Source organism: Phycodurus eques, chromosome 1 (genome assembly GCF_024500275.1).
Source record: "Phycodurus eques isolate BA_2022a chromosome 1, UOR_Pequ_1.1, whole genome shotgun sequence".
Classification (NCBI taxonomy): Eukaryota; Metazoa; Chordata; class Actinopteri; order Syngnathiformes; family Syngnathidae; genus Phycodurus; species Phycodurus eques.
The window spans coordinates 5,038,045-5,056,944 of NC_084525.1; the positions used below are offsets into that span (position 1 = coordinate 5,038,045).

General features: G+C 44.0%; 1 protein-coding gene across 1 annotated transcript; it reads left to right on the forward strand.

The window, feature by feature from the left end:
* Positions 1-1,684: 1,684 nt before the first annotated feature.
* LOC133406119 (rhamnose-binding lectin-like) lies at positions 1,685-17,628 on the forward strand. Its single transcript, XM_061683445.1, is given in 18 exon segments — positions 1,685-2,092; positions 2,406-2,438; positions 2,516-2,584; positions 2,814-2,949; positions 3,555-3,664; positions 3,746-3,790; positions 3,966-4,098; positions 4,969-5,072; positions 8,512-8,603; positions 14,605-14,641; positions 14,956-14,988; positions 15,066-15,134; positions 15,364-15,446; positions 15,448-15,500; positions 16,106-16,215; positions 16,297-16,341; positions 16,514-16,646; positions 17,517-17,628. Coding segments are annotated over 18 exon segments (1,431 nt in total). The 5' UTR covers positions 1,685-2,058.
* The last annotated feature ends 1,272 nt before the right edge of the window (positions 17,629-18,900 follow it).

The following is an 18,900-nucleotide window of genomic DNA, read 5'->3' on the forward strand; positions in this document are numbered from 1 at the left end:
CCCAATCAAACGACACAACAAAGTTACAAAATCTCACACGACGTCTTCCATGGGCTTCCCGGACATAGGTATTAATAGACTGTAAAATGATAACTGAGTAATGGTGTTCATTGATTGTAAGCACAAAAAGACATTCAGATAATAAATGTATACTTTGTTCACAACCGTGTAAGCTCATGACACACTGGTCTACTCTGCAACCAAAAGAACCAGTACGACAAAGTCAAGCTCAGATCACATTTAAGTGTCGCGAAACAAGTGTTCCGAGACCTTCGCTTACAGGTAAACTTGTGAGGAATCTGTAGATGCCAAGTTGGGACTCACACAGCCCTGTGTTGACTTTTACCGAGTTACAAAAAACTCTTGCATTCAAAACAATGAGGAACACGAGCACTGCTGGTATCCCTGTATCCCCTGGACCCCTTGGAAGGGTTAAATTGTCTTAAAAAGTCAAAAAAAAAAAAAAAAAAAGTTGGAAAAAAATTCCAGATCCTGGCACTCAGTGGGAGACCAAATGTAAAAAAGCCTTTAATTTATTCGGGCTCACCCATTAAAAAAACACATATTGGCCCGCTGGCGTTCATCGGGGTTTTGGCAACAAACAATGCCGTACAAACATAATTATAGTGCCATTGAAAACAAGTGTGTCCCTCAGGTGTGGGCTTGACGATTGCACAGTTTCTGTCAGCCACTGGGGGCAGCAGTTAAAATAACGTCCATCATCGTCACAGTCAGTCGCAGTTAAAACAAGGCAAAAAGATCTTCAACAAGAGAAAAAAAGAAAATGATCTAAACATTGGAAAATTTTGTAGCCTGTGCCACCAATATGCATTTTTTCCCCTTGAATAATATTTACTCAAAATAAATCATCAATATATTAGTGGCACGTATCATAATTCCTGGCAAGGGACGATGGTCAGCCACATAAAAAACAACGAAAAGCAGATTAATTATTATTGTCAGAATTATTATGAGTACAATTGCACTCATGACGATGACCGTGTACTAACCTCACTAAAATGAAGTCATTGCAATTGCACAAATATTAACGTGCCAAAGAATAAACCAATTACAAATTATTATATTATATATGAATAATTATGACAATACTAACTTTGCACTGACATTACAACTATGCGTTCCGTTGGACGATAGAGTAGCATATTTTGCAAGCGACCGTGCTACTGGTCTCATTTTTGTTTAAATATTTCCACACGCTTGTAGCATACGCACTGCAGGCCGATAAATGTTATGACGGTAACGACGCAGTGCCGTAAAGTCTCATAGTGTTTTGGTGCACCTTGTTTCCTAACCTGAGTAAAGTTCTCATTAGCACACAGTTGTTTTCCGCGCATTATTGGACATAATCTGGTGACGAAGCCACCACGGAGGCGATAATTAGTCATTTATACTGTGTGCCTCTGCATCGTGTTTAAACGAGATTGTCAGCGAAAATGTCTTAATTCGTGGATCACAAAATTGGCATAAAATGCTAAATATCGGCCGATCCGATACAGCCGATCGGATCGGCGGAAAGCCTAGCAATTACTGTGATGCAATCATTCCTTGCAGGTTTTGAAGTAAATACCAACCTGCACAGTAGAGATAAATCAACTCGGAAGCAGCACATGCTCTTAGTAGTCTGACAACACCTGGCGTTCCAGTAAATAAGCATTTGGCTTCTTGGAACAAAAGCTTTGTGCAATATTTCCTTGAGGAAGACTTTCCGCAACAGCATAGCTTTCAGAGTTAGCCAATGTGTGTTCAGAGGCTCATCTCATAATCTCACCATGCAATCTATTGTTCAACCTTGTTTTTTCATGCATGCTGTGCATAGACGGTTCTTTGCCGTTACTTGTGGTGCAGGTTGAGGACCTGAAGCAATTTAGATACAAAAAAAAAAAAAAAAAAGCTCTGTAACATTTGAGGTGGAACAAAAAAAATTAAGGTTGGGGGGTGTGACTTTTACTTCCCAGTTTGGGTGGATGTCTTGCAGTCATTATAAAAAGCGAAGATCCTCTGAACATCTCCAGTGCCACAGACCGAATTGTGTGAAACATGCCGTCCTGCTTCAAACTCAGCGCAGCATTTTGTAAGTAAAAAAAAAAATTTTTTTTTGTGTGTCAGTGGAAAGTCTTAAATCTGTTCAGCTTGTTCAGAATGTGTGCAAAACTGAAAAAGTGTTTATATTAGCGTTCAGTGTGAATAAATACAACAGCAGAATAAGTCTTTAAAGGAAAAGAACAAAAAAGGGGGCAGTGCACGCTCGGTCACGCACTGGCACAGGTGCAATGTACGTGTCTGTCTTGCCAGCTATTCATGATCAACTCATATTAAAAAAGTAACCCCATGTCAAACTTGTCCTCATCTATTTGTCTCAATCTGAACTGATGTTTGTTTTCCAGTGCTGACAGCAACATGTTTCATCCTGACAGCAGGTGACTATCAAAGTTCATGTCCAACAGTATAAATACAATACATTGACAGTACGTGACATCCATGCCGGTTTCCGCAGTTGTTCATTCTCAAGAGCAAATGACCACCTGTGATTCGGACCCTTTCCACGTCCATCGCCTGACCTGTGGTAAGAAAAAAAAAATCAGCCTTTGTCTTACATAGTGCACTTCAACCTTCACTGCCTTAATTGACATCACAAAGTTGTTTGACTTGCCCTAAGAGAACCTGACATTTAAGATGGTTCTGGTCAACCCAGAGGTTGGTAGGCTGCCACACAAGACATAATTAGCGACGAGCGATCATTTTGAGTGCAACTACAGTAAAATTTAATGCTGATCGCTTTCTCTCACTCCCAGACGAGGGAGTGATCACCGTGGACGAGGCTTTGTACGGTCGCTCCGACTCGATGGTCTGCTCTGAGGGAAGATCTCCGCAGGAGGTGGCTAACACGCAATGCGCTCAGGAAGGCACCTTGAGGACCATGTCGGCATTGTATGCATTGTGCTTATTTTTGGAACGTGCTTGTTTAGATTTAAAAGTGGATAAATGTCGGGGTATCTATTACATGACAATAACATGCTGCATGGCATGTCACGTGGTGAGAGACTGTGATACAGAAATGTTTGTTAAGCAATGTACACATACAAACTGTATGTAAAACCTAAAATAATGTATATTAGCATGGTACCCTAGTGGTTAAACATGTGCCTCACAGTACTGAGATTCAGGGTTCGAATACATCTTCAGGCGTGGTTTAGTTTGCATATATTCCTTGTGCTTGTAAGTTTTCTCTCCAGGTACTCTGCCTTCCTCCCACATTCCAAAAACATGCATATTAATTTGAGAACTCAAAGTTGTTTATTGGTGTGAGTGTGAATGCTTGTTTGTCTATAGTGTATGTATGGATGGATAATAATACATTTAAATTCTAAAATTATGAGGAATGCACCAATACCACTTTTTTCAGATTCGAGTACAAGTACTTACATTTGAGTCCTTCCCGATACCGAGCACAAGTAATGTTAGGTCTTGCAATTCTGATGCAAATGTGTTTTATTTTAATCAAATATAATTCGCTTTTATTATTGCGTCTGCAGATGCAATGGCAAAAAATCATGTGAGGTGAACACGGGGGCTTTCCGCAATCCTGATCCCTGTGATGGCACCTTCAAATATTTGGCGACCAATTTCAGCTGCACGCCTACACGTATGTCGTCTGTGTGAAATTGTGTGTGATGTAAACAATGTTTATTATTTCATATCTAATGTTTTTAATTTACCCAAACAGTGATTCTGATAGCGTGTGAGGACTCCTTGGCAGAATTGTTTTGTGGTAAGCGTTACCTCCCCCCCCCCCATGATGAATTCCTGTTTATTACAAGCATTATGATATGGATTCGATTTTATTGTGTGTTTATTATGAATGCTCTCTCTCTTGAATACATATTTGGATGTTTTGATTGCCCACATTTCCATCGCTAACCTTCTTTCCCTCATCTTGTTGCTAGGTCCACAACTCGTTCTTCTCATCCACGGTGCTGACTACGGACGCCGCGACCGGACCACATGCACATTCGAAAGGCCTCGGGCCCAGATACAAAATACAGAATGCCTGGGCCCAAGTGAAGTTGTGGCCACAATGTACGTTGGCACTCTTGGGGAAGAAATCACAACCTGTTCTCATGAGAATTTTGTGAGGTTTTGTAATGGGTAGAAAACAGACAGCGTTAATGTGACTGGGTATGTTCTGACTGCAGATGGCAGTTAGCATGTCTGCGCCACAGTCAAGAGGGTTTGAGTTTATGCTCAGGCATTCTTGTGTGGAGTTTGCTTGTTCTCCCTGTGATTGTTGATCACAAGTTTTGACTGACTCGTCCTGTCACACCTGACCCATTTCATCAGTGGGGTGCACGGGGGAGGCCAAGTTCAGTGTAAGGGGGGCACCGGCCCCCCACGAGAACCGCCACTGTCTACATACCCCGCCTCTCGCCCAAAGTCAGCCGGGATAGGCTCCGGCTCACCCTCGCCCCTGAGCATGCTAAACAGTGGAAAATAGATGGATGGATAGCGGTTAAGGTACAAAAGCCTTTTTCGCCATGAAACGTACGATGACCAAACAGCGCAAGGGCCACGGAAGATCCCATTACATTTTGGCTCAAGGTGCAGATTGAGGAATGTCTTGTTGCTGTTGTGATCTGCTTCCATCGGGGCCCAGCGGGGAGGTCGGGGGTTGCCTACCAGATCCCGTGGGAGGAACTAGAATGAAATATGGCTCCTGGGTGCAGCAGTTGGCAGTCACTTTGCAATCCACGTTACCGCCACCTGCAGGAGTGCACCGGAACAGTATGTCTCTATCAAATGGGTCAGATGGACAGTTTGGGTTTAGTTTGAAAAGTTTGTTCTATTCTGAGCTCCACCCTCCCTAATATTACAGTTTTTAAATTATTTCATAACTTCCATCAATATCGTATGTTTAGCACCGCAATAAGCCGCTTTCTTCTGCATTCATAGGTGCGATGGGAAAAACAACTGTGTGATCCCAGCCACCAACGGTGTGTTTGGAGACCCCTGTAGAGGGACTTACAAGTACTTGGAGGTTGCCTACACATGTGAATGTAAGTAGTTGGTAGCCTATTCAGCATCTTGAGCTATATCTTGCTGTAGGAGAAGAAAACAAGGCTGTAATTATTTCTTTTATTTACAATTGCATTCATGATTATTCAACCACCTTAGCAAATATTTATTGTAATGTGCTGGAATTTTTCTTGTTATAATGTTGTTCAGTAGTTGAAAGCGGCCATGCATGAAAGATTTTGCAAATGTACTCTTCAATCAGGTGGTTGAAGAATTTTACCACGACTGTATATAATTGACTAATTCTAAAAGCTGTTACTTAAAATGTCATTTTACGTATTTATACACCAAGTTATTCCAAACACCCCCCTTGTTTACATGAACTATTAACTGAGTGACTATTTTGTGCTTTTTGCAGGGTCGTAAACAAACATGGACTGCCACTTTATCATGATGTATTTACAATATACAATCATAAATGTAAGTGCAGGTTAGTGGCAGTGAAGCAACATCACTGTGTACTCTTATTGGGAAACAAAAATCTTTCAATGATGTCCTAATAAAGACATTTGGATGCATGGATTGGTGAGTGACAATTTGATTGGTTCAAAGCAGCCTTTTCCAACCTTTTTAAGCCAAACACCCCGACAGAGTTGGCAGAGTTTTCCGCAATGCGCAGTTCAAAAATAAAATACACCTTTTGACCATTTTCTTTTCTTCTCCTCCTTTGTGACCTATGAAAGCAAGTTTTGCACAGTAGCATGTAATTAGATCCCACATAGAAGAGGTCAAAGCCTCAAGCAGCAGCTGAAAGGCAGTTTGGGCAGGCACGTGCACAGACATTTTCTGGGGCAGGTGCTCAAGCTAAAAAAAAAAAACATCTCAAAAATATTTTTTCATACAATAAAGAAAAAAGACTGAACAGTAGTAGTAAGTACTTAACATGAATTTATTTCTGTTAACACAATCAACACAGTCAATAATACAACTATTAACAAAAGAAGCTGCAGTGGATAAAAGTCTCCATATCCCTGTTCAAATGAAAGTGGAGTTTGTTTGTTTTTTTGGTACAAAAATAAGACCAAGACATATTTTAAAACATTCTACAACTATATACCTGCAGCCTGCACAACTCAATTGAAAAGAGAAAATATTTTACAGAGGGTACATAAAAATAAACAACAGCTAGCTTGGTAGCACAAATGCACACACCCTCATAGATGTGGATTTGGCTGTGTTCAGAATTAATCCCGTTCAGTCATGTTAAGTGGAAGTCAGCACACACCTGCCTCCATTTAAAAGTTTTTCTGATTAACCTCAAATGAATTTCAGCTGTGTGCGTAGGCTTTCCCTGACATTTTTGTAGTTACATCTCCCAAAACTAGGCATGATCTGCAAAGAGCTTCCACGGCATCTCAACTGATCTCATTGCTCAAAAGGTATCAGTCAGAAGAAGGATATAACACATTTCCAAAGCATCAAACATATCAGAAACACAGTGAAGACCGTCATCGTCACCGAGAAAAGATGGCAGTGACATTACCGAGAACTGGACGTCAAGATGGAAGTTTTCTCTTACAAATAAAGAAAACATCTAAGCCTGGATACATTTTCCAAAAACACACTTAATCTCCCGGATGTGTGAATTTGAAAATATGTTATGATCCAATGAAACCACGGTTGAACCTTTTGGGCCATAATGCCAAAAGGTGCGTTTGGTGCAAAAGAACACTTGTCGGTATGGTGTTCTTTTGGTGAAGTAAGGAAGTGGCAACCTTATGAACAGGGGCCGTTTTTATCTTCAGCTGCAAACGGGGCCTTCGTCAAGGTGGAGAGAATTGCAAACATCAGAACCCGAGTGGTGTTCTGTTATTGGACTTCTGTACTCATCACGGATTGTCCATAACGAACACCATTTTCAAGCATAGGGGTGTCCACAGGTGCACTTGGCACCAGTACACCTTAGGTCGCAGTTCGATGATCGACTTTTTGGTCGTGTCATCGGACTTGCGGCCGCATGTCTTGGACACTCGGGTGAAGAGAGGGTCGGAGCTGTCAACTGATCACCACCTGGTGGTGAGTTGGCTCCGATGGTGGGGGAAGATGCCCGTCCGACGTGGCAGGCCCAAACGTATTGTGAGGGTCTGCTGGGAACGTCTGGCAGAATCCCCTGTCAGAAGGAGTTTCAACTCCCACCTCCGATAGAACTTTGCTCATGATCCGGGGGAGGCGGGGAAAATGGAGTCCGAGTTGACCATGTTCCGCGCCTCCATTGCTGAGGCGACCGACCGGAGCTCTGGCCGTAAGGTGGTCGGTGCCTGTCGTGGCGGCAATCCCCGAACCCGTTGGTGGACACCAACAGTGAGGGATGCCGTCAAGCTGAAGAAGGAGTCTTATCGGGCTTTTTGGGCCTGTGGGACTCCTGTGGGACTCCTGAGGCAGCTGATGCTGGCCAAGCGGAATGCAGCTTTGGTGGTCGCTGAAGCAAAAACTCGGTTATGGGAGGAGTTCGGTGAGGCTATGGAGAAAGACGTCCGGACTGCTTCGAGGAAATTCTGGTCACCCATCCGACGTCTCAGGAGAGGAAAGCAGTGCACCACCAGCACTGTGTATAGTGGGGATGGGGCGCTGCTGACCTCGACTCGGGACGTTGTGAGTCGGTGGGGAGAATACTTCGAAGACCTCCTCAATTCCACCGACACGCCTTCCCATGAGGGAGCAGAGTCTGGGTTCTCTGAGGCGGGCTCTCCTATCTCTGGGGTTGAGGTCACCGAGGTGGTTAAAAAGCTCCTCGGTGGCAGGGCCCCGGGGGTGGATGAGATTCGCCCGGAGTTCCTAAAGGCTCTGGATGTTGTGGGGCTGTCCTGGTTGACACGCCTCCGCAACATCGCGTGGACATCGGGGACAGTGCCTCTGGATTGGCAGACTGGGGTGGTGGTCCCCCTTTTTAAGAAGGGGGACCGGAGGGTGTGTTCCAACTACAGGGGGATCACACTGCTCAGCCTCCCTGGTAAGGTCTATTCAGGGGTGCTGGAGAGGAGGGTCCGTCGGGAAGTCGAATCTCAGATTCAGGAGCCAGATGAGGTGGCTGGGGCATTTGATTCGGATGCCTCCTGGACGCCTCCCTGGTGAGGTGTTCCGGGCATGTCCCACTGGGAGGAGACCCCGGGGATGACCCAGGACACGCTGGAGAGACTATGTCTTTCAGCTGGCCTGGGAACGCCTCGGGATCACCTTTTCCATGCCTTTGGTGTTTGCATGTCTGTACATCGTTCCAAGTGATCAGAACTTGAGTGTAGCTGTTCCAGGCCACTTGGGGGGCAGTAGTGCACCTCGAGGGCAGATATTTGATCTCCACCATAGAGGTTCTAGTTTCATCTGTGTTCGGGCATTGATTTAAAAACATACTTAAATGTTCATGTATAATTTGAGATCCACACCGCCCTCCTCATGTTTTTATGACTGATTAACCCCACACAGGCTACGTGTCCTGGAGGGACACTAAGTCAGGCTCCTGGTACATGGAGACGGTGGACCGCATCCTCGAGGAACATGCTGCCACTGATGATTTGGTCACAATGTTAATGATGGTGACCTTCTCTTCACAGTGCAGGAGAAGCCATGTTTTTTTTTTTTTATTAAGTGAAGTCATTATTCTATTAATCATTTTACCCCCACCACCCCCCCACCCCGAAAAAATATTAAAAAATAACTGTAATTCCCTAAGAAAATGTGTTTTAAAAAAAATATATATTTTGGAATAAAACATGAATAATTGAACATGTTATTTTGTGTGTTTCAACAATAGATGGTAGTAATTCCTTAGGTCGTACTATAAATTTGTAAATTCAATTTGTGAGATTATATATTTTTTGCATCATTTTCACTGTGCTTTTTAGATATGATATTTGTTTTTATTTTTAAATACTTTTTCTTAGACGGTGTAATTATTACAATATGAAAATGTGGTTCAGGGTAATCTGTACTTTCAGTGCAATGCTGGTATTTTAAAATGCTCTTTAATGTCAGCATCCCCGCAAAAACAAGTGCTTTTGATGTGAACACATTTTTATCATTGAAAACCAAAACTGTTTGTCACATAATGCCGTGCAGTTCCATTATAGTTGCCTGGTGGGCTGTTTGCGTCCTCTCTCTCCCCCCTCCCCTCTCTGTTGTCAGCACCTGTCTCCTTCGGTTACAGGTAAACGTGTGAGGAATCTGGAGATGCCAAGTTGGGACTCACACAGCCCTGTGTTGACTCTTGCCTAGTTACAAAAAACTCTTGCATTCAAAACAATGAGGAACAGGAGCACTGCTGGTATCCCTGTATCCCCTGGACCCCTTGGAAGGGTTAAATTGTCTTAAAAAGTTTAAAAAAAAAAAAAAAAAAAAAGTTGGAAAAAAATTCCAGATCCTGGCACTCAGTGGGATACCAAATGTAAAAAAAACCTTGAATTTATTCGGGCTCACCCATTAAAAAAACACATATTGGCCCGCTGGCGTTCATCGGGGTTTTGCCAACAAACAATGCCGTGCAAACATAATTATAGTGCCATTGAAAACAAGTGTGTCCCTCAGGTGTGGGCTTGACGATTGCACTATTTCTGTCAGCCACTGGGGGTAGCAGTTAAAATAATGTCCATCATCGTCACAGTCAGTAGCAGTTAAAACAAGGCAAAAAGATATTCAGGACAACAAAATAAAATGATCTAAACATTGGAAAATCTTATAGCCTGTGCCACCGATATGCATTTTCTTCCCCCTTGAATAATCCATCCATTTTCTACCGCTTATCCGTGGTCGGGTCGCGTGGGCAGTTGCTTTAGCAGGGACCCCCAGACTTCCCTCTCCCCAGCCACTTCATCCAGCTCTTCCGGGGGGATCCCGAGGCGTTCCCAGGCCAGCCGACGGATGTCGTCTCTCCAGCGTGTCCTGGGTCATCCCCGGGGTCTCCTCCCGGTGGGACGTCGCCGGAACACCTCACAAGGGAGGCGTCCGGGAGCCATCCGAATCAGATGCCCCAGCCACCTCATCTGGCTCCTCTCGATGTGGAGGAGCAGCGGCTCTACTCTGAGATCCTCTCGGATGACCGAGCTTCTCGCCCTATCTCTAAGGGAGAGCCCGGACACCCTGCGGAGGAAACTAATTTCGGCCGCTTGTATCCGGGATCTTGTTCTTGACCCACAGCTCGTGGGTCAAGGTGAGGGTAGGAACGTAGATCGACCGGTAAATCGAGAGCTTCGCCTTTCGGGTTGGCTCCTTCTTTACCACAACGGATCGAAACAAAGTCCGCATCACTGCAGACGCTGCACCGATCCGCCTGTCGATCTCCCGTTCCATTCTTCCCTCACTCGTGAACAAGATCTTAAGATACTTGAACTCCTCCACTTGGGGCAGGATCTCATCCCCGATCTGGAGAGGGCACGCCACCCTTTTCTGACTGAGGACCATGGTCTCAGATTTGGAGGTGCTGCTTCTCATCCCAACCGCTTCACTCTCGGCTGCGAACTGCTCCAGTGAGACTTGGAGGTCACGGCTTGATGAAGCCAACAGAACCACATCATCTGCAAAAAGCAGAGATGCAATACTGAGGCCACCAAACCAGACCCCCCTCTACGCCTCGGCTAGAAATTCTGTCCATAAAAGTTATGAACAGAATCGGTAACAAAGGGCAGCCTTGGCGGAGTCCAACACTCACCGGAAACGACTCCGACTTACTGCCGGATATCAGAATCAGAATCATCTTTATTTGCCAAATATGTCCAAAAAACACACAAGGAATTTGTCTCCGGTAGTTGGAGCCGCTCTAGGACGACAGCAGCCAGTCAATTGACAGAGAACACTTTGGAGACATAAAGACATTGACAAAAACAGTCACTGAGCAATAAAGGGTTGTTAGTTATCTGGTAATGCCGGTACATTTTTTTGTTTTTTTTGACAATTGTGCAAAAGATGCAGAGTCCTCTAGCACTTAAAGCAGTTTGAATGACTAATATAGCAATAGTCTGGCGCAAAGTGCGCCGAGACTTGAAGGAGTGTATGCAGTTTAAAGTGACCAGTAGTGCGATAATCTGGGACAATGTTGGTTGTGCAAATTGTGGGAAGAAGCTGTTGGAATGTCTGCTAGTTCTAGTTTGCATTGATCGGTAGCGCCTACTTGAGGGAAGGAGCTGGAAGAGCTGGTGACCGGGATGTGGAGGGTGCGAGAGGATTTTGCACGCTCTTGTCTTAGTTCTGGCAGCGTGCAAGTCCTCAAAGGTCGGTAGGGGGGTACCGACAATCCTGACAGCAGTTTTGATTGTCCGTTGCAGTCGGAGTTTGTCCTTTCTTGTAGCAACACCAAACCAGACTGTGATGGAAGAACACAGGACTGATTCGATGACCGCTGTGTAGAACCGCCTCAGCAGCTCCGGTGGCAGGCCGTGCTTTCTCAGAAGCCGCAGGAAGTACATCCTCTCCTGGGCCTTTTTGAGGACGGAGTTGATGTTGGTCGCCCACTTTAGGTCCTGAGAGACTGTAATTCGCAGGAACTTGAAGGTCTCGACGGTTGACACAAGGCAGCTGGACAACGTGAGGGGCAGCTGTGGCGAAGGATGCCTCCTGAAGTCCACGATCATCTCTACAGTCTTGAGCGTGTTCAGCTCCAGGTTGTGTCGCCCGCACCGCAGCTCCAGCCGCTCCGCTTCCTGTCGATATGTAGACTCGTCACCGTCCTTGATGAGGCCGATGACAGTGGTGTCATCTGCAAACTTGAGGAGTTTGCGGACCAAACTCTGACTCCGGTCGTACATGGACCAAACGACCCGTATCAGGGGGTTCGGTACCCCATACTCCCGAAACACCCCCCACATGACCCCCCGAGGGACACGGTCGAGCGCCTTCTCCAAGTCCACAAAACACATGTAGACTGGTTGGGCGAACTCCCATGCACCCTCGAGGACCCTGCCGAGGGTGTAGAGCTGGTCCACTGTTCCATGGCCAGGACGAAAACTACACTGCTCCTCCTGAAGCTGAGATACAACTTCGGCCGCAAGTTCGATGACACGACCAGAAAGTCGATCATCAATATATTAGTGGCACATATAATCGTTTCGTACTCCTTGAACGCTGGCAGCTAGATCCATTCCACACATCCACCATCAACAAACAGATGTAGCTGTGAATATTACTGCGCGGCGGACTAATATGTGGCCTGAGGTTCCGCCTGTGCGCTCAAAGTCACAGGAGTTGACGAGACCAGAAAAAAAAACTCCGCAGCTTCTGCTGTTAATAAGTCACTTTTACTCCGTTACAATGATCTAAATGTTGCTCGCTACTTTTATTTATCAATTCTTGCTTATTTATCAACGATTTCGTGCGCGAGACTACGACTTCGACTTCCGCATCGGGCGCTGTTTGCGTCATCCAATGTAAGCGCCAGTGACGTTGAAATCTAGTTCACCAATCAAACGACACAAGAAAGTCACACAATCTCACACGACGTCTTCCATGGGCCTCCCGGGCGTAGGTATTAAAAAACTGTAAAATGATAACCGAGTAATTCACAACCGTGTAAGCTCATGACACACTGGTCTACTCTCCAACCAAAAGAACCAGTGCGACAAAGTCAAGCTCAGATCACATTTAAGTGTCGTGAAACAAGTGTTCCGAGACCTTCGCTTACAGGTAAACTTGTGAGGAATCTGTAGATGCCAAGTTGGGACTCACACAGCCCTGTGTTGACTCTTACCTAGTTACAAAAAACTCTTGCATTCAAAACAATGAGGAACATGAGCAAAGCGGGTATCTCTGTATCCCCTGGCGCCCTTGGAAGGGTTAAATTGTTTAAAAAAAAAAAAAAGAAGTTAGGGAAAAAAATCCAGATCCTGGCACTCAGTGGGATACCAAATGTAAAAAAGCCTTTAATTTATTCGGGCTCACCCATTAAAAAAACACATATTGGCCCGCTGGCGTTCATCGGGGTTTTGGCCACAAACAACGCCGTGCAAACATAATTATAGTGCCATTGAAAACAAGTGTGTCCCTCAGGTGTGGGCTTGACGATTGCACTATTTCTGTCAGCCACTGGGGGCAGCAGTTAAAATAATGTCCATCATCGTCACAGTCAGTGGCAGTTAAAACAAGGCAAAAAGATATACAGGACAACAAAATAAAATGATCTAAACATTGGAACATTTTGTAGCCTGTGCCACCAATATGCATTTTTTCCCCTTGAATAATATTTACTCAAAATAAATCAGCAATATATTAGTGGCACGTATCATAATTCCTGGCAAGGGACTGTGGACAGCCACAAAAAAAACAACGAAAAGCAGATTAATTATTATTGTCAGAATTATTATGAGTACAATTGCACTCATGACGATGACCGTGTACTCACCTCACTAAAATGAAGGCATTGCAATTGCACAAATATTAACGTGCCAAAGAATAAATCAATTACAAATTATTATATGATATATGAATTAATTATTACAATACTTAATTTGCACTGACATTACAATTATGCGTTGTGTTGGAAGATAGCGTAGCACATTTTGCAAGCGACCGTGCTACTGGTCTCATTTTTGTTTAAATATTTCCACACGCTTGTAGCATACGCACTGCAGGCCGTATGCCGTATTCCGATAAATGTTATGACGGTAACGACGCAGTGCCGTAAAGTCTCATAGTGTTTTGGTGCACCTTGTTTCCTAACCTGAGTAAAGTTCTCATTAGCACACAGTTGTTTTCCGCTAATTATTGGACATAATCTGGTGACGAAGCCACCATGGAGGCGATAATTAGTCATTTATACTGTGTGCCTCTGCATCGTGTTTAGCCACGCTAGCTAGCCAGCCGCAGCTTCAGTGCTGCCCGCGCGACGTAGTCACGACACGGAACAGTTAAAAAAATAAACGAGCTTTCGGATTCTAAATATACAAGACAGCAGCGCAGAACGTCCCGGGGGTCAACGAGATTGTCAGGGATAATGTCTTAATTCGTGGATCACCAAATTGGCATAAAATGCAAAATATCGGCCGATCCGATACAGCCGATCGGATCGACGGAAAGCTGAGCAATTACTGTGATGCAATCATTCCTAGCAGGTTTTGAAGTAAATGCCAACCTGCACAGTAGAGATAAATCAACTCGGAAGCAGCACATGCTCTTAGTAGTCTGACAACACCTGGCGTTCCAGTAAATAAGCATTTGGCTTCTTGGAACAAAAGCTTTGTGCAATATTTCCTTGAGGAAGACTTTCCGCAACAGCATAGCTTTCAGAGTTAGCCAATGTGTGTTCAGAGGCTCATCTCATAATCTCACCATGCAATCTATTGTTCTACCTTGTTTTTTCATGCATGCCGTGCATAGACGGTTCTTTGCCGTTACTTGTGGTGCAGGTTGAGGACCTGAAGCAATTTAGATACAAAAAAAAAAAAAAAATAAGCTCTGTAACATTTGAGGTGGAACAAAAAAAATTAAGGTTGGGGGGTGTGACTTTTACTTCCCAGTTTGGGTGGATGTCTTGCAGTCATTATAAAAAGCGAAGATCCTCTGAACATCTCCAGTGCCACAGACCGAATTGTGTGAAACATGCCGTCCTGCTTCAAACTCAGCGCAGCATTTTGTAAGTAAAAAAAAAAAATGTTTTTTTGTGTGTCAGTGGAAAGTCTTAAATGTGTTCAGCTTGTTCAAAATGTGTGCAAAACTGAAAAAGTGTTTATATTAGCGTTCAGTGTGAATAAATACAACAGCAGAATAAGTCTTTAAAGGAAAAGAACAAAAAAGGGGGCAGTGCACGCTCGGTCACGCACTGGCACAGGTGCAATGTACGTGTCTGTCTTGCCAGCTATTCATGATCAACTCATATTAAAAAAGTAACCCCATGTCAAACTTGTCCTCATCTATTTGTCTCAATCTGAACTGATGTTTGTTTTCCAGTGCTGACAGCAACATGTTTCATCCTGACAGCAGGTGACTATCAAAGTTCATGTCCAACAGTATAAATACAATACATTGACAGTACGTGACATCCATGCCGGTTTCCGCAGTTGTTCATTCTCAAGAGCGAATGACCACCTGTGATTCGGACCCTTTCGGCGTCCATCGCCTGACCTGTGGTAAGAAAAAAAAAATCAGCCTTTGTCTTACATAGTGCACTTCAACCTTCACTGCCTTAATTGACATCACAAAGTTGTTTGACTTGCCCTAAGAGAACCTGACATTTAAGATGGTTCTGGTCAACCCAGAGGTTGGTAGGCTGCCACACAAGACATAATTAGCGACGAGCGATCATTTTAAGTGCAACTTCAGTTGAATTTAATGCTGATTGCTTTCTGTCACTCCCAGACGTGGGAGTGATCACCGTGGACGAGGCTTTGTACGGTCGCTCCGACTCGATGGTCTGCTCTGAGGGAAGATCTCCGCAGGAGGCTGGCTAACACGCAATGCGCTCAGGAAGGCACCTTGAGGACCATCTCGGCAATGTATGCATTGTGCTTATTTTTGGAACGTGCTTGTTTAGATTTAAAAGTGGATAAATGTCGGGGTATCTATTACATGACAATAACATGCTGCATGGCATGTCACGTGGTGAGAGACTGTGATACAGAAATGTTTGTTAAGCAATGTTCACATACAAACTGTATGTAAAACCTAAAATAATGTATATTAGCATGGTACCCTAGTGGTTAAACATGTGCCTCACAGTACTGAGATTCAGGGTTCGAATACATCTTCAGGCGTGGTTTAGTTTGCATATATTCCTTGTGCTTGTAAGTTTTCTCTCCAGGTACTCTGCCTTCCTCCCACATTCCAAAAACATGCATATTAATTTGAGAACTCAAAGTTGTTTATTGGTGTGAGTGTGAATGCTTGTTTGTCTATAGTGTATGTATGGATGGATAATAATACATTTAAATTCTAAAATTATGAGGAATGCACCAATACCACTTTTTTCAGATTCGAGTACAAGTACTTACATTTGAGTCCTTCCCGATACCGAGCACAAGTAATGTTAGGTCTTGCAATTCTGATGCAAATGTGTTTTATTTTAATCAAATATAATTCGCTTTTATTATTGCGTCTGCAGATGCAATGGCAAAAAATCATGTGAGGTGAACACGGCGGCTTTCCGCAATCCTGATCCCTGCGATGGCACCTACAAATATTTGTCGACCAATTACACCTGCAGTGATACACGTATGTCGTCTGTGTGAAATTGTGTGTGATGTAAACAATGTTTATTATTTCATATCTAATGTTTTTAATTTACCCAAACAGTGATTCTGATAGCGTGTGAGGAATCCGTGGCAGAATTGTTTTGTGGTAAGCGTTACCTCCCCCCCCATGATGAATTCCTGTTTATTACAAGCATTATGATATGGATTCGATTTGATTGTGTGTTTATTATGAATGCTCTCTCTCTTGAATACATATTTGGATGTTTTGATTGCCCACATTTCCATCGCCAACCTTCTTTCCCTCATCTTGTTGCCAGATCCAGGATACGTTATTGCGGTCTACGGTGCTGACTACGGACGCCGCGACCAGACCACATGCACATTCGAAAGGCCTCCGGCCCAGATACAAAATACAGAATGCCTGGGCCCAAGTGAAGTTGTGGCCACAATGTACGTTGGCACTCTTGGGGAAGAAATCACAACCTGTTCTCATGAGAATTTTGTGAGGTTTTGTAATGGGTAGAAAACAGACAGCGTTTATGTGACTGAGTATGTTCTGACTGCAGATGGCAGTTAGCATGTCTGCGCCACAGTCAAGAGGGTTTGAGTTTATGCTCAGGCATTCTTGTGTGGAGTTTGCTTGTTCTCCCTGTGATTGTTGATCACAAGTTTTGACTGACTCGTCCTGTCACACCTGACCCATTTCATCAGTGGGGTGCACGGGGGAGGCCAAGTTCAGTGTAAGGGGGGCACCGGCCCCCCACGAGAACCGCCACTGTCTACATACCCCGCCTCTCGCCCAAAGTCAGCCGGGATAGGCTCCGGCTCACCCTCGCCCCTGAGCATGCTAAACAGTGGAAAATAGATGGATGGATAGCGGTTAAGGTACAAAAGCCTTTTTCGCCATGAAACGTACGATGACCAAACAGCGCAAGGGCCACGGAAGATCCCATTACATTTTGGCTCAAGGTGCAGATTGAGGAATGTCTTGTTGCTGTTGTGATCTGCTTGCATCGGGGCCCAGCGGGGAGGTCGGGGGTTGCCTACCAGATCCCGTGGGAGGAACTAGAATGAAATATGGCTCCTGGGTGCAGCAGTTGGCAGTCACTTTGCAATCCACGTTACCGCCACCTGCAGGAGTGCACCGGAACAGTATGTCTCTGTCAAATGGGTCAGATGGACAGTTTGGGTTTAGTTTGAAAAGTTTGTTCAATTCTGAGCTCCAGCCTCCCTAATATTACAGTTTTTAAATTATTTAATGACTTCCATGAATATCGTATGTTTAGCACCGCAATAAGCCGCTTTCTTCTGCATTCATAGGTGCGATGGGAAAAACAACTGTGTGATCCCAGCCACCAACGGTGTGTTTGGAGACCCCTGTAGAGGGACTTACAAATACTTGGAGGTTGCCTACTCCTGTGAATGTAAGTAGTTGGTAGCCTATTCAGCATCTTGAGCTATATCTTGCTGTAGGAGAAGAAAACAAGGCTGTAATTATTTCTTTTATTAACAATTGCATTCATGATTATTCAACCACCTTAAAAAATATTTATTGTAATGTGCAGGAATTTTTCTAGTTGTAATGTTGTACAGTAGTTGAAAGCGGCCATGCATGAAAGATTTTGCAAATGTACTCAGGTGGTTGAAGAATTTTACCACAACTGTATATAATTGACTAATTCTCAAAGGAGATGTTTCTTAAAATGTAATTTTACTTATTTATACACCAAGTTATTCCAAACACCCCCCCCCCTTGTTTACATTAACTATTAACTGAGTGACTTTTGTGTTTTTTGCAGATTCGATGAGCCAACCCTCACGTTAATTAACAAACATGGATTGCCACTTTATCTTGATGCATTTCCAATATACAATCATAAATGTAAGTGCAGGTTATTTGTAGTTAACCAACATTACTGTGTACTCGTATCGAAAATAAAACTTTAAATGATGTCCTAATAAAGACATTTGGATGCATGGATTGGGGAGTGACAATTTGATTGGTTCAAAGCAGCCTTTTCCAACCTTTTTAAGCCAAACACCCCGACAGAGTTGGCAGTTTTCCGCAATGTGCAGTTCAAAAAAATACACTTCTTCACCCTTTTCTTTTCTTCTCCTCCTTCGTGACATGTCAAAGCAAGTTTTGCATCGTGGCATGTAATTAGATCCCACATAGAAGAGGTCAAAGCCTCTCTGGCAGCAGCTGAAAGGCAGTTTGGGCAGGCACGTGCACAGACATTTTTGGGGCAGGTGCTCAAGCTGTATAAAAAAATTAAATAAAAAAAAACGCAAACATTTTTTTTCATACAATAAGAAAAAAAACTGAACAGTAGTATGTATTTATCATGTATTAATTTCTGTTAACACAATCAATCATACAAACTATTAACAAAAGAGGTGAAGGAAAAGGAGAAAAGGGCTTTTTTACCTTAATTGCTATCCATCCATTTATTTTCCACTGGTTAGCAGTGGATAAAAGTCGACATATCCCTTTTCAAATGACAGTGGGTGACCACTGGCCCACCAGACAGGGCTGGCTGGCCCATTAGGCAATAGAGGCAAATGCAAAGAGCGCCGTGGCCTGCAGGGGGCGCTTCAAAATCCAGAGGGGTGTGTGTGTGGGGGGGGGGGGGGGGATCAATATACTGGTAACTTAAAACTATACTTACTAGTAACACTTCACTTACTTCAAAAGTTTTACTTC